The sequence below is a fragment of the Lutzomyia longipalpis genome, chromosome 1 (assembly GCF_024334085.1).
Source record: "Lutzomyia longipalpis isolate SR_M1_2022 chromosome 1, ASM2433408v1".
In the NCBI taxonomy this organism is placed as follows: Eukaryota; Metazoa; Arthropoda; class Insecta; order Diptera; family Psychodidae; genus Lutzomyia; species Lutzomyia longipalpis.
The window spans coordinates 49,701,617-49,726,178 of record NC_074707.1 but is presented as its reverse complement, the minus strand read 5'-3'; the positions used below and the strand labels follow the sequence as shown (position 1 = coordinate 49,726,178).

The window sequence follows — 24,562 nt, the reverse complement described above, 5'->3', positions numbered from 1 at the left end:
ACGGAAAATTGTGGAAACACCTAAGAATTTGTCAGACAGCTGAAAAGTCAAAGAAGAGAAAAAAATCTTCTCCGCAATATTTTTGTGTTTTCATTTTGCACGAAAATTGAGGGAGGGCTTTTTTGGGGACATTTCCCAGCAATTGGACTATGTTCTGTAACACCGTGGGTACCCATCGACGGACATACATACGTGGATGCAATTAGATTGGCTGCGTGCGGGAGTGTGGAAGTGAATTATGAGTATCATTGTGTCCATCTCTGACTTCTTCACGGCCTTTTTTGTGACAATTCTCCTCTCTGTTGTCGTGGTGCTCGCATGGAAGTCCACCAATGTGCGTGAGGATCATCTGTCTGCAGCGGTGCTCGTGATTGAAAACAGCCGGAGACGCCTTATTGAGCGCATCCATCAGTTCCAGTATCAGCAGCCACAGACACACAATTCCGGTGAGTAGTGTAGTAGTTTGTATACTTGACCCATTTCCCCAGGGCGCAGTCTCCTCATAACGTATCCGTCTATCACCCTCCCTTGTCCTCATTGCAGCCCAGAGTGCATCGCAACAGTCCAGCAACGCCACAAGTAGCAGCAGCAACAACAGCACTGGGGACACCACACAATCTGTGGATGTGACTCTCGCAAGTAGCGATAGTTTGGACGGACAGGGCAACTTTAACGTGCTCTCGGAGCACCATGAGCGCTTCCTGAGTCAAGCAGAGGAGATAATTGAGAGCCTCGAAGGCCCCGATCAGATAATCCGTGAGATGGATGATATGAGTGATGGTATTCGCCATAGGCATTGGCGCCCAGCAGCTGCTCCCACGGCAGCCACGGCTGAGCCACAGACGGCGCCCCTAATCACCCCTAGTAACCCCAGTGGTCCCAGCGACACGTCCACCATTGAGAATTGCACGAATGAGAACAATGAGAATGACATATCAGAGGGGGCACGGGATGCAGCAGCTGTTCCCGTGTCGGACATGCGGATCAAGTTGAAGTACCTGGATGATGTACAGCGTACAGTCCAGGGGAGGCCATCAGAGGCAATTGGGGACTTTAAGAAGCGCAATTTTAGCGTAGAACTCGCAGCGGATAAGCTGGTGCGGCTCGTTTTCAATGGGCACGTCCTCCAGCCTGACTCCAAGACACTCCAGGCGTGCGGATTGTTTGACAATTGCGTCGTGCACTGTCTCATCCACAAGAAGCCATCAAATAATCCACCCGGAAGTGGGGAAAGTGGGCAGAATGCGGCGGGAAATGGTGAGTTCAAGAGTTTTTATTTTATTCTAAATTCTTTAGCTGAAAACAAATTCTTTTGAACCTCTTAAAATAAGTGTTTAAAGGTCGATTAAAGCTTTATGTTTTAGTGGATTCAAATTATGCAAAATATGGGAAAATAGTTCAGCGATAAATCGTTAGATTCAAACCAATTAGCGTTCTTAAAATTTCACTCTAACTGGTTTAGAACTGGTTTTAGAAAACTGAAATTCATTTAAAAAAAATCTACACTGAAAAGTTCTTAATTCAGTTAACCTTTGAACTGTTTTAGGGACTTTATTCAGGATAAATTAAAATAGATTTAGTTAGAATCTTCTTAATCATGAATAGAAAATCTTTAAAAGCCTTAAAATATTTAGAACAATAAGGCTTTAATTTAGGCCTAGAAATTCACTTTAATCTTAAGTTTTTTTTAAGATTCTTTAAGTTTTCTAAACATTCTTCAAGTTTTCTTAAGAATGTCCTAAGTTTTAAAAGATTTCTTAAGATTCTTTAAGAAAAAACTTAAGATTTTCTAAGAGACATTTAAGATGTGTAGCGCCCGACTCACTATCCAGCGAATATTAACCTGCTCATAGAGTGAGTACCCTTAGATTGGCGGTAACTGTAACGGCTGCCCTTCCCTCGGCAACGGCTTCTGCCTCTAGGTTACAAACCCTCAAATAGGCTAGAGAGAATAAGAGAATCCACAAGAGAATGTAGGAGAGCACTGAGAGAATATTAGATGGGAGAACGGCAAAGAGTGCTGAGTAGTGTAGAACGGCAAAGAGTGCTGATGTGTGTAGAGCTGTAGAGAGAGTTAGTCTAAGCTCAGCCTTGCGCGGGAATGGCTGTGCGTGTAAAGTGCTCTATAGTTTAGCTTGAGGATTACGAGGGTTGAGGTTACTAGAGGAGTTGCCAAAGCCCTGTGGCGCCCCCCTATTCAGGGCGCCACATATCAGAAGTGGGATGCGAAATCCCGGTGAAAAATAGACAGAAAAAGTGATCGCGCGCGAGTGAGAAAACGAACATGGCGGCTGTGACGCCGCAGAAAAGTGAGTGAAAAAGTGCCGTGGACGGCGAGGGACCCCATTGGCAGCACCCCAGCACCAGCAGGAACCATCGCGGAGTGTCTGCGGAGCATCTGGAGGGGATTTGCAGCGAAGTTAGCGGCAGCGGAGCACCGGAATTGCGGAGGCATCGTGGGCGAACGTGTCGCAACAAGTTCGCGGAAATCGCCGGGCATCAGGGCGTATTTGGTGAAAAATTTCCATGAAAATTGAATTTTTGCAGCTCAAGGTGTGAATGTGCGTGAATGAGGGGTACCCCGAAAGGCCTGAATGTCCGCAAAGAATGGCAGAATGCATGAGAAATGTCCCGTGAGCGGGGAAAATTCTTCTCTTATCTTTCCAGGAAGTTGCTCCAAAAGTTGCTGAAAAATCATGAAAGTGAGTACGTTCCTGCATTTTATGGGCATTTGTGCAGCCAGTAGAGTAATTGGGGAGAAATATTGTGTAATTGAGGCTGCTTGAGGGTGAAAATCGCGGTAGAAAGCGCCCCCATGAAACTATTTTAATGAGTCGTGCGCGTAAAATTATTCTGCGGCGCAGAAGAAAAATTTCCCTTCAAAATTCAGAGAAATCCGCCGCGGTATGAAAATTCCCAAATTTCGCGGCTTGAGAAATTATTTGAACAAAAATCCCTTAAAAATTCCAGTGAAAATAGCGGTCGAAAATACCCTGTGAAAAATAAAGAAGCCCCAGAAAATTCCCATAGAAATCGCAGAATTAGAGGAAAATAAAGACAAATAAAAATGTGCAGAAATAAAAGTTAGGAAAAGTTCCGCAGAAATAAACGAAATGTCCCATGAAATTTTGTGTTTATCCGCTCGTGAAATTTTCGGCGCAGTGTTCGAAAAATTTTTCGGCGAAAAGTCACCAGGCGGAGTCGCGATCAAAGAAATCTGTCAGTTTGTTTTTATTTTGAAAAGAAAACACGCCGTGAAGTGAGAATTTGAAGAAAAACTCGGAAAAACGTGAGGAAAAGTGAAAAGAGGTGAGAATAACCGCTCAGGAAGTGCTATGGCTGACCGTGGTTGCGAGGGAGATGGAAAATGTAACGAATTTGTGTGATATTTTTGCAGAAATGAATGAGGAGCGTCAGGAAGGAGATGAAGCAATGAAGAAGCTCCCGATGGCAGCACCCGAAGTGGAAGCACCCATGATAGCAGCATCAGTGGTCGTAGCCCCTACAGTAGTGGCACCTGCAGTTGCAGCACCCACGGTGGAAACTCCTGCGAAGGCATTGCCCACGGCGACGATTAACAGTGGATCCAGACGAGAAAAAGTGACAGGATTTGCGCTTGGATTGAGGGAGATCGAAGCGCTTGTGCCTCGTTTCGAACCTGGCGACCGGAAGATGCTATCAGCTGCCGCCTGGTTCGACACTGTCAGTGCAATCTTTCATCAATACGGTGTCAAGGATGAACATGCAGTTTTGATGGCGAGTATGCGGCTGAAGGGTGCAGCAAAATCATGGTTCGAGGGAATGAGGGACAATCTCCATACTTGGGAAATATTTGGGGAAGCATTGAAGGAATTCTTCCCAGGGGAGATTGATAATCTCACAATCCACCAAAAGCTCCGAGAAGGCAAGAAGCGGCGAAGCGAGACAGCAGAGGAGTATTGCTACGGAAAAATGGCTCTCGCACAACAAATCCAGTTGGACTTCAACACCCTCACAAGTTACATTGTGGCGGGTATTCAGGACCCCAACTTGAGATCCATTCTGAGCACGTCGCGGTATGATAGCCTCCCGGAGATTGTACTGACTATTAACCGTCATGAAGCATCTCAGAATTTGGACAGGTGGAGCAGGGACCACCGCCGTGAAGATCGCCATTCCAGCCGCCGTGATTCACGTCATGATGAGCGTCGTGGTGAGTGGCGTGACTATCGGCACGGAAGATAGCCTCGTAGGCGTGAGAAACAGCAGTCGATAAGAAGTAGATTGCGCTCATGTGGTCGAAAAAGTTCATGTTCTCTTACAGGCAAAATGATGAATGCAGAGGATGTTTGCAGAGAAATAAATGAGTGAATAAATTATCCAAAAATTGCAAAATATCAATGTTTCCTTGTATAGATGCGGGCGCAGCGGAGATTGACATGGCACGAGTAGTCCAGGGCGTCGCAGTTGTTGGCTCAATTGATGTTAGCTTGCATAGGTTGGACGCAGTGGAAAATGGCGTAACACGAGTCGTTCAAGTTGCCGTAGTTGGTGAAAATATTAATGATTGGTTTGCATAGGTACAGGTGCAGTGGAGATTGGTGTGATACAAGTTGTTCAGGGCGTTGCAGCTGTTGGGGAGTGCATCAGTGCTTGTTTGCATAGGTACAGTGGCAATGGAGGTCGGTGTAGTACCAGTCGTTTAGTTGTCGCGGTTGTTAGGATGATCGGCGTATAGTGAATGAAAAGAGCAAAAAAAAATGTAGTGGGTAGAGCAAGGAAGGGATTCCAGTGTCACATCTGTTGTTCTGCTGAGGATTTGGGTGTGCGTGTCCCAAGGAGTCTTGCTGGAAGGTGTAAATTGGGGAAAAGGATAGCGGAGGTTTTCCAATAAATGAGGATTATGATCATACGTGTGTGTGAAGAGTGAAGTGATACAATCCTAGGGAAACATAGAGGGAATCCCATCAATCGAACGAGAGTGAAACTGCTGAGATGCCTGATGAAAAGAAGGAAAATCCCGGATTAACGTTGACAACGAGCGTGTTTGGAGGCTCTTGCATGACCGCGAGAAAACCTCTTGACTGAGAAAAGGAAAAAGTGGAAAGTGAGTCTCAGCAACCATACGCGCCAAGAAGATCGGCAGTCTTGGATGAGGAAGCTGTGCACTGGAACATTAGGAAGGATCTGAGGGGTGAAGTACATTAATGAGTCATGTCAATGTCAATGTAAGTGGAAGCGCTGTGGACTTAAAGAATGGTGAGGAGCAAAGAAATCTCAGGAGCCAGATGAAAATAAAAGGATGACGAACACAGCATCCACGAGATGTGCGAAATAAGGAACATGATGGCTGATAAGTTGATTATGCCGCGAATGGAGAAGAAATTGAATCAGAGAGTTTACATCAGGATTTAGCTGATCCATTGCAGCAGTAAGACACACCGATGAGATTGTGATGTCCAGAAACAATTACAGAGAGTGCCAGTCGTGCGGAAGTTAAAAAAGATGGATGCAGATGACAGTGACTAATGAGGGAGTAGAAAGGAGATAACAGATGGCAAATGAATGGAACGAGGCATTATTCGGTGGCAGCAGGAGCAAAGACAAGTAGCTCGAAGAAAATATGGTGCGAGAGTGTGATGCACGCAGATTGCTGATGCCCAACATGGAAAGAAGTCTCACGTGAAGAGAGAGCTTGTGGCTGAATCAGAAAATGTGAGGAACCTCAGAGAAAAGAAGTGTGCAGAGGAAAGAAACACGGCTGGCTAAGAAACAATGAGATGAGACCTTTATGAACTAGAAGGCCTGAAGGATGCCGTAGTGGAATTACGGAGAGCTGAGAGTGGACCAAAGTTGCGCAGCAGTTGGAGGTTGCAGTAAGAAAATGCGAGATGAAACGCCAGTGATGAGGAGGCAATCGTTGTCAAGAAGGATGGGTGCAATACACAGTCTCGAAGAAGGATTTGAAGTTCTGAGATGTTGCGACCAATGAGATGCACATGTCAGTGGAGGAAGTGGTGAATAAACACCGTGAGGTGGTTGTGTTGAATATTGCGGAGTTTCGAGTTCCAGCATTGGTTCCATGACAATCATACTGAAGAGAAACGAGATCATCATGCGGCTGCCCTGTAGAATCCCGATTCCTTATCTCAAGCAGGTCAAAGATGAATTGATAGTTCCGGAGGTTGTGAACTTGTGAAGGATTATTACCCAGCCATTGAGACTGCAGTTGGAGGACAAAGACGCTGTGACCGCGAGGAACTCAAAAGGAGGAGTCTTTCAGGATGCAAGGAGGCGGTGATCATCCCGTCAGTGTGACGGCTTATGGCAAGGGAGATTGACGCATTTAAGAGGTGCAAGGTGCTGAGAGCAGTGGTTGCAGCTACGATGAAGAATCAGAAGGTGTTGGAGAAGGTGCAGTTTTTCAGATATTCCGCTGTGTCTACGGGTGACAATGCAACATTATTCGTAGCGAATCTGTTCCAGGAGTTTGGTGGGCAAAGTGTGGGAGTGTTTGATAGTCGAAGGTTCTCAAGTATATCTGCGTCGCCAGTAGGGGATGTTTGAGTAGTACATCTCGCGACTGTCAGTTCTACCAGGCAGATTGGGTAAGCGTTGTAAAGTTCCAGGTTGACCGCGAGATCCTGAGGAAGATTACGAAGGCGGAAGAGCAGCAGATGATGAATCCTGATGGGTAAATGAAGTTTAAATAAATTTTGCAGTTAATTCCCTGATGTACCAATGAGCTGATTTGAAGAAGTTTTGAGCGGTAATAATGCAGATTCATTTATGCCGTAAATTGTGGGTGTTTGATGAAGGCAGCTGGGCGTGAGACCCACAAGACGAGAGAGAAGAGACTCGTCTCTGAGATGGTGAGGTATGACTTGAAATAAATTGTTGATTCTTTAGCAGGTTGCAGGTATAAGCGGCAAAGCAAGCAGTAGAACACCCAAAGTGAATGGCCCAGACGACTGAAGATCTCCCGTCGTGAGCACGGTGTGTACTGAGATCCAATGTGCCCGTGAGTGGCTGAATACGAAGCAGCATGAAAGTAAGCAGATCAAATGACAATCCTGACCGCAGTAAGAACGCAGCAAACCAGTAAGCAGCAGTACAAAGAAGCAGTTAGAGGCGCCAAAGAATACACAACACACGTGAAGGTCTGTTGTGCGGCAGATACCCACCAAGGGGTAAGCGTGCCGTAGTCGAGAAGTTAAGTCGTCGAGGGGCCAACACCGCTGATTGAACGCAACGCGCCATGAAAGAATACACAACACACGTGAAGGTCTGTTGTGCGGCAGATACCCACCAAGGGGTAAGCGTGCCGTAGTCGTCGAGGGGCCATGAGACAACTCACAACACACATGAAGGTCTGTTGTGCGGCAGATACCCACGAAGGGGTAAGCGTGCCGTTAAAGAAAGCAGTCAGCCGCAGAAAATGAACATTACGAGAACATCATGCAGCAGACACCAATCGACTAGCAGCTACAACGAATATTCCACGACAGCGAGATCTGCGTTCGACGACACGGCGAATCATACTCATGTGCGGAACGTTCCGTTAGTGTTAGCACATGAGCAGTCCTCACGACTTGGGTATGGGAGTAGTTGCGGAAAATGGCCAGTAAAATCCGGGGTTGGTATTACGCGTAGTTTTATCCTGACATAGTAAATTAATGCGTTAAAATGATTTCCTTGAAATATCACTTGCAGCCGTCGGGGACGACGGCAATGTCAGGAACGGCCGAATGTAGCGCCCGACTCACTATCCAGCGAATATTAACCTGCTCATAGAGTGAGTACCCTTAGATTGGCGGTAACTGTAACGGCTGCCCTTCCCTCGGCAACGGCTTCTGCCTCTAGGTTACAAACCCTCAAATAGGCTAGAGAGAATAAGAGAATCCACAAGAGAATGTAGGAGAGCACTGAGAGAATATTAGATGGGAGAACGGCAAAGAGTGCTGAGTAGTGTAGAACGGCAAAGAGTGCTGATGTGTGTAGAGCTGTAGAGAGAGTTAGTCTAAGCTCAGCCTTGCGCGGGAATGGCTGTGCGTGTAAAGTGCTCTATAGTTTAGCTTGAGGATTACGAGGGTTGAGGTTACTAGAGGAGTTGCCAAAGCCCTGTGGCGCCCCCCTATTCAGGGCGCCACAGATGTTTAAGTTTTCTTAAACGAAACTTCAGATTTCTTCAGTCAGGCTAAATCGGGCGAAATGCACATATTTCGATGATTATCTCCGATCGCCTTTGCGCATCGATATTGTAAAACTCAATAAAGAAAAATACATTTTGCTCGATTTACTTAATAAATCTAAAGTTTCACGTAAGAAAAATTAAAAATCTATGTTTTCCGAAGAAATTTTGAGTTTTTTCTTTAAAATTTTTAAGGAAACTTAGGAAATTCTTTAAAAAAAAACTTAAAGAATCTTTGGAAAGCTTTAAGTACTGTAAGAAAAAAACTTAAGTCTAAGCCTTAAGGAATCTTAAGTCTATCTGATTAGTGAATCTCACCCAATGTAAGATTAAGGACAAGTTCCAGTACAAAATCAACTAATTAACTGTTTAAGCCTATAATGGATCTAATTGGATCATTTTTAATCTTTCAATTTACGGGCAAAATATTAATTTAATTCGTCTTTAGCACCTTCAATTCTATGGTCATTCTAATAGTTCTAGCTGCATTCAGTAACCTTAAAAATTTGACATAAAAAAAGGTAGATTTTCTCCCTAAAATTAAGCAACTTCTGATCTTTTCTTGGCCTCTGTTTGAAATCCATTTAATCAGTCTTGCTTAAACTGCCCATAAAGTCTCAACTGGTTCAGGATAAACACTGCAGTAACCATAGGGTTACCACCTCAAAGGGTTTCACCCGAAGACTTCGGGTTTCTGGGTATGATTTTCGAGCTGCGGGTTTAGGATGAATTTCTCCGGGTCAAACGGTTTTATTTTTTTTTTTTTGCTTTTTTGGTCAGTATCAAAAAACCAAAAAAATCGGAAATTGATAGACTCTCTAATTTAGGAAGTTTCAATTTTTAGTTAAAGGAAAATCGTCTTGTCAGATCTGAGTTTTTCTAAACCAAAATAAACTTTATTTAGCTACACTACAGTTTTCTTCAAACTAGATTTAAGTTTTTAAAGCCATTCCTTCTTTGTTGTAGACTAGACTTCAGTTTTTTTTTAAGGTCAAACTTTTAAGGTTTCAAGGTTAGATCAGGCTGAACTGAGGCCGAATTCGTCTTAAAAATCTGACTTTAAGAAACTAAGGTTCGCCTTAAAAAAAAATATAGGCCTGGCCTAATAAACGGCTTAACTTTGTAACCAGCAGTAAGTTAGTTTGAAAGAATATCAGATAGAAAGGTTCACGTTTTGAATAAAGATGGTTAAGCTAAAATCGCTAAAATTTAGCGGCCAAATTATTCAATGAAATCCTCTTAATTCTAAATTCTAAAACAAAGAATTTCTGCACACAAAAGAATCCCTGTTGGGTAATTTTTTTTTTCTTTCACGTGACCCTCGCGAGCTTTGAATGCTAATTTAAACGAAAAACATGAACCCCCTCACATTGCTTGCCCCCTTGGCGCGCTATTGACCCCTTCCTTTACCTTTTGTGCTGCATTTCCCAATTTAATGGGGCTCTGTGGGCTGCCTTGTGTGTCGCGCGCGCGTAAATTCGCAATAGAAATGCTAATTTCCGTGGAATTATTTCGCAATAAAAAAAAGATGGGAAAGGCAGAGAGAGAGAGAGGGAAAACAACCGACTGTTGCAGAGCGCGACACGTGATGTGCTTACGAGCTTATCAAGAATCGCGTGCCGGGTTCAATTTTATTAATATTTTAATACTAAAAAAGAAGAAGAAAAAACCAAAAAAGAAGCAAAACTAATGAGAGGAGAGCCTTGTTTTGTTGCAGGAGCTGAATCGCCGGGACTTTTGCCGCAGCAACCACCACGGAATGATCCTTCGTTGAATGCAGGGTCGAGGTTTGTGTACGCGAGCCTAGCCCTCCTTGGTTTGGGTATTGTCTTCACCTGGTACTGCCACTACCAGTACGCGTCGCACTTCACCTGGAGCTCCACAATTGGCTTGGCCATCATGACGCTAATCTTTCTCATCATGATCCCCATTATTGTGCTCATGAATCGAGCTGCAGTCAACACTTAAACAAACAAACAAACAAAAAGCTAAAAGAAAGAAACAAGCCAACCAAGCAGCAAAACTCCCCTCTTTCTAATACATGTCCCAACTCTTTTGCTGTGCACTGTGCATATAATGGAAAAAAATCTTCTCTGCGTTCTTCTTTCTGGAAATTTAACAAAGAAAAAATGTAAAGAAAAAAATTCTGAACGTATAAAAATGAAAATGTTGTGTAAATAAATAAAAAGAAATATATAAGAATTATAAATTAATTTTTCTATATTTTCTCTTCGCAATACCACATTTATAATGTCTTTGAAAAATCCCCCAATTCCCATTTATTTTGCAAATTCTTCGTTTTCTCAAGAAATTATTATTCTTAACAAAGAAAAATCAAAAATTGCAAAATCTTCCTCATTAGTTGCCCCTTCGAGGGGACAAACGTTCCAAAATATACAAACTTTTTAATGAAAATTTAAACAAACTGAACTAAAAAGATGTGACGGAGTCCGCCACATGTGGGAAATGCAAAGAAAATTGCACTTTGGTATGCAAAGAATCCTTTCTTTTGAAGCTCTCTCTCTCATTTCCATGCCTGCTTCACTGCCTTCCGTGAGGCGAGATGTTTCACCACGTACGATGCCACGGTGAGCCCAAGAAGGACAATTGAGATGAGGAAGTAGTCAAAGTCCTCCTTGAGCAAGTCAAACGTCTTCGAGGGCGCCACACGCGTCACAAACATATCCAGCCCATGCGCAATCACGAGGCAGGTGCTCTCCAGTCCACTTGGGGCTGTGTAGATGCCCCTAATCCGGGCTATGGATTGATTGTAGTTGATGACATTCTCACTAGGCAGCGGTAGTTCCGGAATGTACGGGATGACACCCTCTTCGCGTGCTTGATTCTGCGTTGCTGTAACTGGACGTCGGGGGTCCAGGAGAGCCCATGGCATCTCCACAATTGCTCCCGTTGAGAGGCCAACTAAAGAGAGATTTTAAAGAAATTTTCTATTTGAAAAACAAATCCTCTCAATTCGATAGAAAAAATTTCCGTTAAAAGCTAGAAGAAAAGTTCGGTTTACTCCGTTTAAGTCAGACTTAAGTTTTTTAAGGTCAGGCTTTTTAAGGTTTCAAAGTTAGGTCAGACTGACAAATTTTTACTAATTTGAATGCTCGAAGATGATCAAAATGTACTCCTGATCGTCTTTAAGCATTGTAATCTTTAAAAATTACCTAAAAATGCATTCAGTTCTGGTTCTACCTTAATTAACATTTAAACTTTAAAAGCCTAACCTTTGGAAATTTTAGCTCAGTCTAAAAAACTTAATCCTAGCTTAGAAATTTAGAACTAGCCGAAAAATTACAATTCTGCTTTAAAAAAAAAAAACAAAGTCTAGCTCAAAACCTGATCTAGTCTAAAAAAAAACTTAGGCTCAATCTGAAATTTTGGACCCAGATTAAAAAAAATAGGTCTTGCCTGAATATCTTAAGTTTGGCTTTAAAAAAAAGGTAAGCCTAGATTAAAATCTGATTTAGATTAGAGTAGATTAGATCAGGTTATCTTTAAATTTTCCAAAAAAATATATACACCTTATCTAAAAAACTACAGCCTGTTCATCACTGAAGGACACGAATTTCTAACCTTAAACCTTGAATTTAATTTTCTATTATAAAAAAAAAACGTTTTTCCATATTTTCTTTTGACCAACTTTTAGTATTTGAAGTCGCCTACACATAGATGTATAATTTATCATGATAAGTTGCATAGATTTTAATCTATGGCGGTTTAAAAAAGTCTGAGGCAGCGATTGCCAGTTTTGTTCTCCAAGTGTTAAAAAAAACTTAACTCATTGCTAAAATATTGGACTTTTCTTAAAAAATGGCTATTTAAAAAAAAACTATAGCCTAAATTTAAATTTTCAGACCTGTCTTAAAGAAAACTTGGCTCTAGCCTAGAAAGAGACCTAGCCTAAAAAATTTAGGCTTGGTATTGAAACTTAAGCCAAATCTAAAGACCATATGCCTAGCTTAAAAAAATAAGCCTAGTTTCCAAAACTTAGGCCTAGCCAAAAAGCCATTAGTCTAGAAAAAATAAAACTTAAATCCTAGCTTAAATTTTTCGAACCTAGCCTAACAATTTAAGCCGGGCCTAAGAATCATAAGCCTAGTTCACACTTCTGGACCTAACATGAAAAACCTTAGGCCTAGCCTAAAACACTAAAGCCATTTTAAGGAAACTTAGAATTAAGATTACCTTTTCTTTAAATTTAAAATTGATTTTTAAGTAACTTTTAAGAAGCTTCAATTTTCTGAAATATTTTGTATTAAATCAACCAAATGAACAAAGAAAATTATTTAAAAAAAAAACTTACTCAAAACATCCTTATTGGTTATCCCCTTCTCCGTGATTGTCTCCTTCATGGCAAAAACATTGGCAGGAATGATGTACGATTGTCGCTCAACCATTGGTTCTGGCGGGGAGATCAATGAACTCCAAACGGTACTATTTGTCTGAATTTTCCCTTCATAAAGCTCAATTGTGGCTAGAAGAATTTTTTTTAAATTAAAACTTCTCTTTTGCTGGAAAAAAAATTTCAAACTCACTCATTTCCGTTCGACGGACTTTATCGTTGTAGTAGGAATAGACGAGCCAATTCTCTGAATGTACCATATGAAGGGGCCCCTTGGCACGTCTATGCGTCAATGTGACGACAATTGATCCCGAAACCACGTCAATTAGATGAACATTTATTACATCTGCAAATCAGAGAGGAATTTTAGGGGGCTTTCCCTTTGAAGAATTTTTTTCCTAACTTTGACTTACATTTGTGAATGGCATCCAATCCAAAGGTTGCAATTGCAATTAGATTGGGATTTACGTATTTGTACAGAACAGAACGATCACTGAGGACTCTTCCTTGTGAATGTACGCGTTCCATTGGATTCTTCCCAGCTACTTGAATCACCTGAGCATTGGAGCCCCCGCTTAGATCCAATTTCCACACCAAATTCGCCGAGATTTCCTTCAAAAGAAAAGGAGATTTCAAGCAAAATTGAAGGTATGAACGTTCCGAAGACTTCTTACTTTGTTTGTGGCATGAATGTGATACCCAGACACTTCCCCTTCAGTCTTCACCGTGAAGAGGAACATCCCATTGGCTTGAATCTTCTCACTCTCAGGCAAAACATGAGCCCTATTCTTCTCATCGAGTATGAGGATGGCACGGAGGAAGTTCCCAGATTCAGCCTCATTGAGTACCATTAACTGCTGAATCCCATATTCCAAACGAATAATTCCACCCTGAATGGGCTCTCCTGACACCGGATTAAATTGATAGATAACCCCATTCCGGGAATTCTTTTGTTTTCCCACAACAGCAAATTGCGGTGGATGCGGGAAATGTTTTGCAGTTCGCTGCACAAGAAGCTTCATTGGTTGACTCTCTGTGAAGTGATCAATCTCAACCAGGAACTTTTGCCAGTGAACCTTTCCGGAAATGTTATCAATTCCAAAGAGCTACAAAGAGGATTTTCCTTAATCCAAAAAACTTTGAATTCAAAAGAAAGATTTTTTTCTTACTTTCCCACTTGCAGTGAGAATTACGATGACTTTGTGCAGCCCAAAAGAATCCCGGACGAGGATGTCAACATTGGAGGATGTTGAGAGACTCCCCAGACCCATGACAGTCAGGAAAATGCTCTTAATTTGATACACCTGACTTGTTAAACGTCTGGCGATTGCTCCAAAGAAATCCCCTAAAAAGGAAGTTTTAATTCACAACCAAAAAAATCACGAAAAGTACGAAAGAAAAAATCCCCGCAAAAGTGGTTTAAAAATAATCCCAAAACCTCCAAGAAAAACCCAAAGAAAATTCCACCAAAGAACAAATAAATAAAGCAGAAGAATTTCCTAAATAACAATGATCCTGTGGGCATGATCTTGAGGAATTAATAAGGGGTATTTATCTGCGCAAATATTTTGACTATTTTGGTGAAAAATCACAGTATTACCAAAGATCTGAATATTCTCATTTTCAGTTTAAATTTAGTACTTTTTAGGCATGAATTTAGTATTTATTTGACTTAAATTTAGTACTACTTAGGCATGAATTTAGTACTAATTCACCTAAAATTTAGTACTTATTTGGCTTAAATTTAGTACTTTTTAAGAGTAAATTTAGTACTTATTAGGCATGAATTTAGTACTTATTTGACTTAAATTTAGTACTTATTTGTTTTAAATTTAGTACTTAGGCAGGAATTTAGAACTTATTTGGCTTAAATTAAGTACTTTTTAGACTAAATTTAGCACTTATTCACTTAAAATTTAGTACTCTTTAGGCTCAATTTAGTACTTATTCACTTAAAATTTAGTACTTTTTAGGCTCAATTTAGTACTTATTTGGCTTAAATTAAGTACTTTTTAGACTCAATTTAGCACTTATTCACTTAAAATTTAGTACTTGGGCATGAATTCAGTACTTTTAAGAATTAAATTTAGTACTTTTTCCAGTTGAATTAAGAATCTTTTCAGTTAGAATTTACTATATTTTTGGCTAGAGTTTAGTATGTTTTCAACTAGAAATTACTACCTTTAATTATTGAATTTACTTCTTAACCTTTTAACGTTCAACGTGAAACAAAAAAACATTGAAACATGCGCTCTTTTATCGCGATTTTTATTCTATGAATTTTTTTAGAGGACTTTTCTCACTCAGAACGTCTTCTTTGACCCCTTATGCGTGAATTTGATGCATTTGGAACATGGGAAAACAATTACATTCATAAATAATTGAAAAAATAAAATGTTTCACGTTTGGGTCAGCGTATGATCCAAAAAACGTGAAAGGGTTAAGATTGAATTTTCAAAAAATACTAAAATCTTGCCGAAGTAATAAATTCAAGCAGAATAAGTACTAAATTCAATAGTTAAAAGTACTAAATTCTAGCAGAAAACATACTAAATTTTAGTCAAAAACATAGTAAATTCTAGCTGAAAAACTATATTGAATAAAATGGGAAAAAGTACTAAATTTAAGCCGAAAAAGTACTAAATTAAATTTCATTTCTTTGGCTAGAATTTAGTACTCTTTAGGCTTTTACTCCTCACTCAGTTCCCACCAATTCAAGACAAAAGAAATCTTTGTCTGCTCTGAATATTTTGATTTCGCTTTGGCGAATTATCCGGAATATTTTCATTCAGATAAACACCCTTTGGGAATGAATGAATTCAATAGAAACACGAGGCAAAAACAAAGGCACAAAAAGGATGGAAATTGATGAGGAAGAAGAACACAAACAAAGAGGAGGCACACAAAAGTCACGAAGCCACTTACATTGAACACCATTATCCACTGAGAGAGCGGAGGAAGGAGAGATCAGTGAGATTTTTTTTTGAGAGAGAGAGAATAAGTGGAAAAGGATATTTTTTTTGTAGGACTCACCATCTTTGCTGTTAAACTCATCCTCAATGGCTCCTTCATCGTCAGACAAGGGCAGATCCACCATTTCAACAGCCACAACATTCGCCAGAGCTTCCTCGCGTGTCCACTTAATCTTTCCCTGCTGCACCAGCACTACAGAATCATCCACAGTGTCCAGGAGGAAGCGACAAGCAAGTGGCTGAGAGTCTGACTTCCTTCTGCACTTGACAGCCTTAATTGCGGGTGTTCCCAGTGAGGCAGGAAGTGGAATTACAGCTTCAACTTCACTTTTACTCTGCCCAGAAAGTAAATCCACAGCTGAGACCTTGATATTCCCACCCTCAACGGTGGTTTGTAAGAGAATCTCCCGATTGTCAATGGTAGCCACGAAATAATTTGCATTTGGCTGAATTTTTGCCTCAAATGAGTTCCCTTCGAGGGAAATTAGCTCATTGTTCAGGAGAATTGTTGCCCGGAGTCCAGGAATGACTTTGGGGGCTTCCACAGTAGCCTTTGGGAGAGTTTTCGAGAACAGCTGCCCATTGTCGGAGATGAGATTCACCCCAATTAGTTGATTTTCAATGGCACAGACGAAGAAAGGTGTCGCCAGGACGCATTTCCCCTTCTTAATCCAAGCTGCACTAATCTTGGAGCTTCCAGGCTTTAGTTGTTGCCCCGTTGAGGCATAATACTGCGTTACCTCGAGGTGTGACTCCCAGAAGGGGATGACGTGGTACAGCATGAGGTTGTCAGTGAACCAGATGTCATCGCGGTGTTCCGGATAGTGCGATGTGAGGCTCCATTCCCACATTACGAGCCCCTCGGTGGGATTCCAACCACGTATGAGGGTTGGAGAGTGCCCCGAGACAGTCAACACCGTACTCTGGGGCGCCACAGATTGCGTATCAGTGTAGAAGGCGGCATGCTTGATGTCACCCCGTGCGCTACGTTCCAGCACCTGTCGCCACAGGATGTCTCCCGTCTTGGCACTCAGTCCCGCAACAACATTCTCCTCTGACGTCACGATGAGCAAGTCATTGCCCACGGAATCGAAGAAACCATCCTGCAATTTCCCTACAAAACTCCTTCGCCTGGTGTGGAAGAAATTTCCCAAATTGAGGTTAGGTTTACTCGAAAAAAATTAAAATTCATGCAAAAAATTATTTAAATTGTTGGATAACATTACCAGTCGAATTTCCCAATTTGATCCTCGTAAAGGGAGCACACGGAGGCCAGCAGAGGGAGGAAAAATGCAATTTTCACAAGAAAAACATTTTTTCGCGACATTTCCGATTTCTATCTTTTTCTTCAACCAAACGTCATCATTTGACACCATTTGACAGGTTTCTGTTTTGTGTTGGAGTGAGTAGAAAAACACAGGCGGTGTAAATTATTAGTGAAAAACACGAGTTTTCCTTAGTTTTTTCGCCCATTTTCACGTGCTGGTGTAGCCATGGGAGTTCCAGCATTCTTCCGGTGGCTCTCACGCAAATATTCGAGCGTTCTCATTGAGTGTGTGGAGAAAAGAGTAAGAAGTCCCGCCTCGTGCGTCCCCTCCAAGGAATTTTCTCAATTTTCCTCTTTTTGTGTGTTTTTTAGGTAACAAACGAGGATGGGGAGGAAGTATCAGAGTGTGCCTCACTGCCCAATCCCAATGGAGTGGAATTTGATAATTTGTACTTGGATATGAATGGAATTATCCACCCGTGTACGCATCCGGAAGACAAGCCGGCACCGAAGAATGAAGATGAGATGATGGTGGCTATTTTTGAGTACATTGACAGGTTGTTTGCCATTGTACGCCCCAGGAAGGTTCTCTACATGGCCATTGATGGAGTGGTGAGTATCTTTGGCGTGCTGGGATGGCTGGGATTCAGAGGAGAGATTGATATTTAATTGATTCTTTTGTGTTTTTCAGGCTCCTCGTGCTAAGATGAACCAACAGCGTTCGAGACGCTTCCGGGCCTCGAAGGAGGCTGCCGAGAAGACAGCAGAAATTGCGCGGGTACGCGAAGAATTGAAAGCAAAGGGTGCTATCTTGCCGCCTGAGAAGGAGAAAGGGGAGCATTTTGATTCAAACTGCATCACCCCAGGAACACCCTTCATGGAGCGCCTGAGTCGTTGTCTCCACTACTACGTGCATGAACGCATGAATAATCATCCCGGATGGAGGAATATCAAAGTCATCCTGTCGGATGCAAATGTTCCCGGAGAGGGAGAGCACAAGATCATGGATTACATCCGGAGGCAACGTGCACAGCCAAATCACGATCCAAACACCCAACACGTGCTCTGTGGAGCTGATGCGGATCTCATTATGCTCGGCTTAGCAACGCATGAGCCGAATTTTACGATTATTCGTGAGGAATTCCTGCCCAACAAAGAGAGGCCGTGTGAGGTTTGCTCCCAATTTGGGCATGAGCTGTCCAAATGCGAGGGGCTCAATGGCGGTGATTCCAGTGAGCCACCACCAATAGCCAAGGAGGTTCAATTTATCTTTGTACGCCTCTCAGTGCTCCGGGAGTACCTTGAGAGGGAGCTGGAGATGCCCAATTTGCCCTTTGAGTACGATTTCGATCGTGTCATCGATGATTGGGTCTTTATGTGCTTCTTCGTGGGCAATGACTTCCTCCCGCATTTACCGAGTCTCGAGATCCGCGAGAATGCCATTGATCGTCTCGTCACGTTGTACAAGAAGTGCGTCTACAAGACGGGCGGGTATTTGACGGATTCCGGAGATGTGAATCTCAAGCGGGTGGAGATGATTATGCAGGACTTGGGAATGGTGGAAGATCAAATCTTCAAGACGCGCCAGAGTAAGGAGCAGATGTACAAAATGCGCGAGAAGCAGAAGCGGATGCAGCAGAAAGCTCCGAATTTTGAACAAATTCACAAAGGGCAATTTGCACCGACCGCACTGGGGCGTGGAATTCAACCGGCTGCCATACAGAATCCCCGGCAGGAGGCAGCCAGGTATCGAATGATTGATCAGCAGCGTCCAGATACAGCACTGCAGTCAATGCTGATTCCCGAAGGACGTGGAACGAAGAGGAAGTCCGATCAGATGGAGCAAGCGTCGGCACAGGAGGGAGGAGCAAAGGAGGAAGAAGAGGAGGAGGAGGAAGTGCAGGATGAAGTGCGTTTGTGGGAGGATGGCTTCAAGGATCGCTACTACGAGTCCAAATTCGACGTAATGGCAACAAATGTGGAATTCCGCTATGCCGTGGCGAGGCAGTACGTCAAAGGACTCTGCTGGGTACTTCAGTACTACTACCAGGGATGTGCTTCGTGGAATTGGTACTTTCCCTACCACTATGCTCCATTTGCATCGGATTTCATCAACATTGCCGGGCAATCGACGAAATTTGAGAAAGGAACGAAACCCTTTAATCCCCTTGAGCAGCTTATGGGTGTCTTTCCAGCTGCTAGCAAGTCTCACATCCCAGAACCTTGGGGAGAGCTCATGATTGATCCTGTAAGGAAAAATCTCTCTCGGAGAAAAGTTCTTTGTTTTTTATTAAATTTTCATTTCAGAGATCCACAATAATTGACTTCTATCCGGAAGACTTCAAGATTGACCTGAATGGAAAGAAATTCGCCTGGCAAGGTGTTGCTTTGCTGCCTTTTGTCGACGAAAAGCGCCTCTTCAAAGCACTCAAGCCACTCCATGATAAACTCACGGAAGCAGAAAGTAATTTCATCAATTCTTTTGTTACTTTATTCAGAAACTTCAAAGGATTTTCTTATCCTTTTTTTTCTCTGCAGAACGGAGAAACTCCCTCGGCAGCGATAGGCTGTACGTTGGTCCGGGGAATGAGGGCTACAAACTCCTCAAGGGGATCTATACAAATGACATTGATAACAACGACGGCACTCCTGTGGTCATTCAAGGGATGCAGGGAACTGTCCGGAAGGCTGGGGATCTCGTACCAACTGGAGGGTGAGTCCTTTTACATCTTTTTCTCATTAAGAATTTTTATAAAAAAAATATATTTTTTTTTTAACAGGATGCTAATCTCTCCAGTCTTTGGGCTTGAGCCAATTTGCGACAATTCCGTCGTGACGGTTAAATTCAAAGATCCGGAATATGCGGAAGACTTCATCTTCCCAGCGAAGAAGCTTCCGGATGCAAAGGAAGCACCGAGAGTGCTGAAACCCGGTGGAATGGGCAATGATCGGCACTACAAGCCAATGATTGGCTTCACGCGGGATCTACCGCAGGCCTCCCTGTCCGGAACTGGGCACAGAATGATGAATCACTACACACATGATAGATCAAGGGATTCAGGGCAGTACAAATCATACCCACCGCCCAATCAGTACCAGCATCATCAGCAGAATCAATATCAACAGAGATCCTCCTATCAAGGTAAGAATTTTCATTTATTTCCTTCCCTGAATTGTACGAAATTTAAATCAAGAGAAAATCATGAAAATCCCCCATTTTCACGAAGAGAGAAATCAAGCAGAAAAAGTCAAGATTTCCACACACAGTGGGAGATCATTAAAAGGCACACAACACAAGAATTAATTGGTATAGTTCCTCACATGAGATCCTTGTCAAAACAATCCAACCTCCGACGCCGTCCCTCAATTTACCAAACCCCCTTCCATTTTCTGCAAAACAAAAAAGGCAAGAAGAGTGCAAAATTGGTGCAATTAACGAGGAAATTTCCTTCGAATCCCGCCCCTTACGAGGGATGCCTTCAGGGGTGATTTTTTCGGGTGAATAAAATGTGATTCTGCAATATAAATACTACCGTATTCAAGGGGAATTTATCAGGAAAAATGCACAAATATTCCGATTTTGTTGTGATAAATATTCAGAATATTTTAAAAAGGGAATTTCTTCAATTCTTTAACAAACAAACAAACAACACACATAGCCATTTGTCCCATTACTGGGGTTGGCTTCTCACACACAAATTTTGGCTTTGATTTTTAATGACCGGCTGCCGACCTGACGTCAACCTCAGAGAGGCATTTTTGTTGCATTGTGACTTTGTGTTAGGAATATTCCTCATTCATAAGTTTTTATCACAAGCAACGGTGCAGAGCAGTCAATATTAGTTCAAGAGTTGCCTCTCGTTGTAATATTGCACTGGTGGGAACGAGTGGGGGCATTCCTGACCGAATGAGATCTTTTTTCATATCTGCATTACAGCCAATCGAACACCACCGAGCCTCGAACCCGCCGACCCTCCCAGGGACAGAGCAAACGGACACTGGGACCGTCTGCTTTGCCACTGCTCTACTGGGCCGTCAATTCAATTCTTTGAATGTTTATAAAGAAAATTTTCCGATAGGGGAATGAGCAAGAATATGGTGGTAGTAAAAGAATTTTAAAAAAATTAATACAATTTTTATAAAATTCATTAATATTTAGAGGATTGAGGTTTCTAACCTCAAAAGTTTTTTGACCATCATTTTCTCTTAAAATAATATATTTTTCTAAATTTCTTTTCGACGATCTTAAAGTTATGATCCTGCCTTATACACCAGAATTGAATTTATCACGAAATGTTAAATAATTTTTAATTCTGAGGCGATCGAAAAAAGTCTAATTGACCACTTTGTCCAGCAAAATCTTTTAAGGGTTAACGAAGCAAGAAAATAAGAAAAACCGAGATATGGGGCCTAATTCAGCGACCAAGGAACCCTTGAAATCTTTGAATTTTGTACTGAAATTTCAAGATTTCAAGCGAATTTCAAGGGTTTCTTGGTCGCTGAATAAGGCCCATGTACGGAAATTTTTGAAATTTCCATGAAATTTAATTTCAAAATTCTCAAGAACATTTAACTTGAACAATAAATTCTTGAAATTTCATCTAAAGAGATATTAAGATTTTTTTTACTGAACGCCTTGTAAATTTAAAAGCTTTCTATGCTCTCAAATTCTTCAAAGAAAATTTCGCAACTGTATACTAAATATAATAAAATAAACGAATCTGGGTTAATTAAAAAATATATTCTGATGATTTTAACTAATTTTCCTTGCTCTGTGTCAATTTGAAATAATTTTCAAAGCTTTTAAATCAATAAATCTTAAGAGATTAATAAGTTTTAAAATTGCCCAATAAAAAAATCTGTTTCCTTTATCAAAAAATTAACAAAATTCCCATTAAGACCAAGAATAATTTCCAAAAATTCACCAGATGAATACCCCTTGATTTAAAACTTATACGCATTGTCCCCGCTGAATTTGTGCGTTTCTCCTCCTTCTCCTGTACAAAAAAAGGCTTTTAGGGGTTGCACACAAGCACCAAATCAACCCCTACTAAATGGTGTGTCGTTGGTGCTCTGTAAATAACACAAGAAGAAATATAGAGAAAAATTTTGACATGCTATTGTGTACCAATTATACGCGTCATATACACTGTTTTTGAGGGTGTCATGTGTCAGCACAGAGGGTAGAGGGTGGGTGGGTCGTGTCTGCAATGTTGTGCTGGGGTGGGATTCTGCAAACGTGCCTCTCTCACCAATATTGTAGTAATATTACTTCCTCTTCTCATCACAAACACCTCATACTTAATCACTCCAATCGCGCGCTCTCGGGGGGAAATTATTATTTTCGTTCGAGATAAAATATAAATTCTATTGTCACCACACATTATTCGGGGATTTGAGATTCTTTTTTTTTTGTTAACATCCTCCATTGTTGGTTTATGCGGGGAAAATGAGAATATATAGTGAAGCATAGTTGTGGGATATGTGGCGATTTTAATCTCAAATTTGTGTGTGAGGTTCACTCAATTTCCACCAGTTTGTTGGAAAATCAATTGAGCGGAAGTGAGATTATGAGATTGAGTGAGAAATACTAATTGGAAGTTGAGCTTGAGGGAAATTAAATTTCCTTATTTTTTATTAAAAGATTTAGATTGATTAAAATCGACTTTTCAATCATTTTCTCTCACAAAATTTACAATTTAAATTGACAAATATTCTCAAATTTTCATGAATATCTGCAAATTGAAAAGTGTAAAAGCGAGATAATTACTTCGTGGAACAATGTCACGAAAATGATGATGAGGAAGGAATCTCTTGACGCTATTTGACAAATTGTTTTCCCTCTAATTGCTACCTTATTAATCTCTCGCCCAACACACATACATATTATTGTTGAAGGAATAGAGAAGCTTCATTTTAGAAGCAAAGTCCTCCCTCATCAGGCATGTGTCAGCCTCCTGAAATAATGAGAGGCTTCAAAATTTATAACCATTCAGTCAGTCAGTGAGAGAGAGTGACTCCATATTATGTATGTAATGTTCAACTGGATATATGGGGGGTATTTTCCAACCCTCATGGGGAGTTCTCTGACATATGTATGTGTCTGTGTGTCTCCCAGTGAGTTGCTTGTTAACTCAAGATGAATTGTGTGTGGGAAGAGAATGAGGATGACGACAACATCGACGCCCTGAATGAAAATCCGATACTCAAGCACGTTCGCTTGTGAAATTCTCAATGGAGATGAAAATTACGGATGTAGCTCAATTTTCTTCCTGAAAAAAAATGGAGGATTTTGGTGACAAACGAGAAGTCTTTTCTCTTTATTTTTCGGGTGGGGGAGGAGTTGAATGCAATCAGGGAGATTTTGAAGATTTTCGATGGGAAAAAAATTGCGTCAAAAATTAAAGCATTTAACTTGGAATTTAATTTTGACGCTAGATGTCTCTGTGGGTACAATTAGCCCTCTAGCGGAGGAAAACAACGCGGTTCTTTCAAATAAGAATTGTTTATTTGTTTTTTTTTTAAGATAATTCCCGCAATGATGGAGTTTATCGATCAAACTACAATCGTCAGAGTAGATTTGAACCCTATGGCTCCCAGCAGCGGCATCATCAGCAAAATTATTCGCATCAGCAAAATCATTCGCAACAGCAAAGCTACAACCGCCACTCCAACACACAACCGTGGCAATCGCAGCAGAGGAATCAGGATGATAGATCACAAGGACATCGGCAACAAAGGTATGGTGGTGCACATACGCACACCTACCAAGGTGGTAGTCGTGGGGGCTACCAACAAAACTACAGCCGGAGATAAATAAAAAATTGAAACATAATAGACGAAGATCAAGGTAATGGATTTTTTCTTTTAGCCTTCAATCATGATTTTTTTTTACAAAATCATTTTATCTACAAATTTTTTTAGAGCTCCGTTGAGCTTTTCTTTTGAATTTAAAAATAAATATCAGAAAATTTTAAAGATTATTGGTAAAAGAACCTACCTGAAAGACTTTGATGGTAGCAGAAAAAATATAAAATTAATTATAAATTAAGAAATAAAATGTAATTTAGGAAGATAATTTCCAAAAAAATATTAATCAGAGAATAAATTGCAAAAAAATTGAAGAACTGAAAAGTTTCTTCAGCCAACTTGTGATCTTTTTCTTTAAGTTTTAAGTTCCTTTTTATTTTAGGGATTTTTGTCTTTAATTTTTAGAATTTTCTAATTAGTGTGAATTTTGTAAAAAAAAAAAAGTTGCAAATAAAGTAATTTTTATGAATGAAGCATTCTTGAAAAATTTATTCATTTAAAGAATAAATTCATGCTAAAAGAATATTCTTTTAGCATAAATCTTCTTTGTGATTTAACTTAAACTTTAAATCTGTAAATTCTCAAATGTTTCAATTCACCCTCAAGAACATTTTTTGAGGAAAAATTTTCTCAAATTTTCACCAAAAAAAAAATAAAGAAAAACATTTCACTTTAAAACACATAAAATCTCAACAAGTTTTCCATTCATTCACTATGGAAGAAAAATCGTTGCAATTCGCGAGGAAGTCTCTGTGAACAGAAAAAACCATCTAAAAGCTTCCCCCACTTGAGCTTCCATTGTACTCGCAGTCAGAGCATAACGGATAACCATCTTGCAAAATTTTCACATGCAGATTTTCCATTTTTTTGTTTGTTTCATTTCGCTCCCAACCGCCACTCCATGAGCAACTTCCCATCGAGGGACTAGTGATGGCTTGGCTGGGTTCCTTTTCTCGCCATCACACACATCAATGTGTTCCTGATTAATGCAA

The 24,562-nt window shown here is 40.9% G+C and overlaps 3 protein-coding genes across 6 annotated transcripts; 2 read left to right on the top strand and 1 right to left on the bottom strand.

Annotated features, from left to right (window-relative positions):
• The first annotated feature begins 13 nt into the window (after positions 1-13).
• Positions 14-10,383, top strand: LOC129788129 (transmembrane and ubiquitin-like domain-containing protein 1). 2 transcript variants are annotated; one of them, XM_055824150.1, is made up of 3 exons: positions 14-446; positions 544-1,257; positions 9,888-10,383. In XM_055824150.1, exons 1-3 carry the CDS (start codon positions 239-241, stop codon positions 10,136-10,138), a joined length of 1,173 nt encoding a protein of 390 aa, XP_055680125.1. In that variant the 5' UTR covers positions 14-238; the 3' UTR covers positions 10,139-10,383. The 2 variants fall into 2 exon arrangements, 1 of the variants encoding a protein (XP_055680125.1); XR_008750286.1 differs by lacking the exon at positions 9,888-10,383 and adding an exon at positions 3,398-4,309 and having other exon boundaries at positions 30-446; positions 544-3,309.
• Positions 10,367-16,869, bottom strand: LOC129788089 (ER membrane protein complex subunit 1). 2 transcript variants are annotated; one of them, XM_055824097.1, is made up of 9 exons: positions 16,720-16,864; positions 15,555-16,624; positions 15,447-15,464; positions 13,691-13,866; positions 13,196-13,627; positions 12,935-13,133; positions 12,715-12,867; positions 12,483-12,653; positions 10,367-11,092 (listed from the first exon to the last, which is right to left on the bottom strand). In XM_055824097.1, the coding sequence occupies exons 1-9, from the start codon at positions 16,818-16,820 to the stop codon at positions 10,695-10,697; spliced, it is 2,718 nt and encodes a 905-aa protein (XP_055680072.1). In that variant the 5' UTR covers positions 16,821-16,864; the 3' UTR covers positions 10,367-10,694. The 2 variants fall into 2 exon arrangements, with proteins under 2 accessions (XP_055680072.1, XP_055680073.1); XM_055824098.1 differs by lacking the exon at positions 15,447-15,464 and having other exon boundaries at positions 16,720-16,869.
• Positions 16,869-23,908, top strand: LOC129788088 (5'-3' exoribonuclease 2 homolog). 2 transcript variants are annotated; one of them, XM_055824095.1, is made up of 7 exons: positions 16,871-17,061; positions 17,133-17,372; positions 17,452-19,008; positions 19,068-19,224; positions 19,299-19,473; positions 19,541-19,902; positions 23,287-23,908. In XM_055824095.1, exons 1-7 carry the CDS (start codon positions 16,987-16,989, stop codon positions 23,574-23,576), a joined length of 2,856 nt encoding a protein of 951 aa, XP_055680070.1. In that variant the 5' UTR covers positions 16,871-16,986; the 3' UTR covers positions 23,577-23,908. The 2 variants fall into 2 exon arrangements, with proteins under 2 accessions (XP_055680069.1, XP_055680070.1); XM_055824094.1 differs by lacking the exon at positions 23,287-23,908 and having other exon boundaries at positions 16,869-17,061; positions 19,541-21,156.
• Positions 23,909-24,562: the final 654 nt, after the last annotated feature.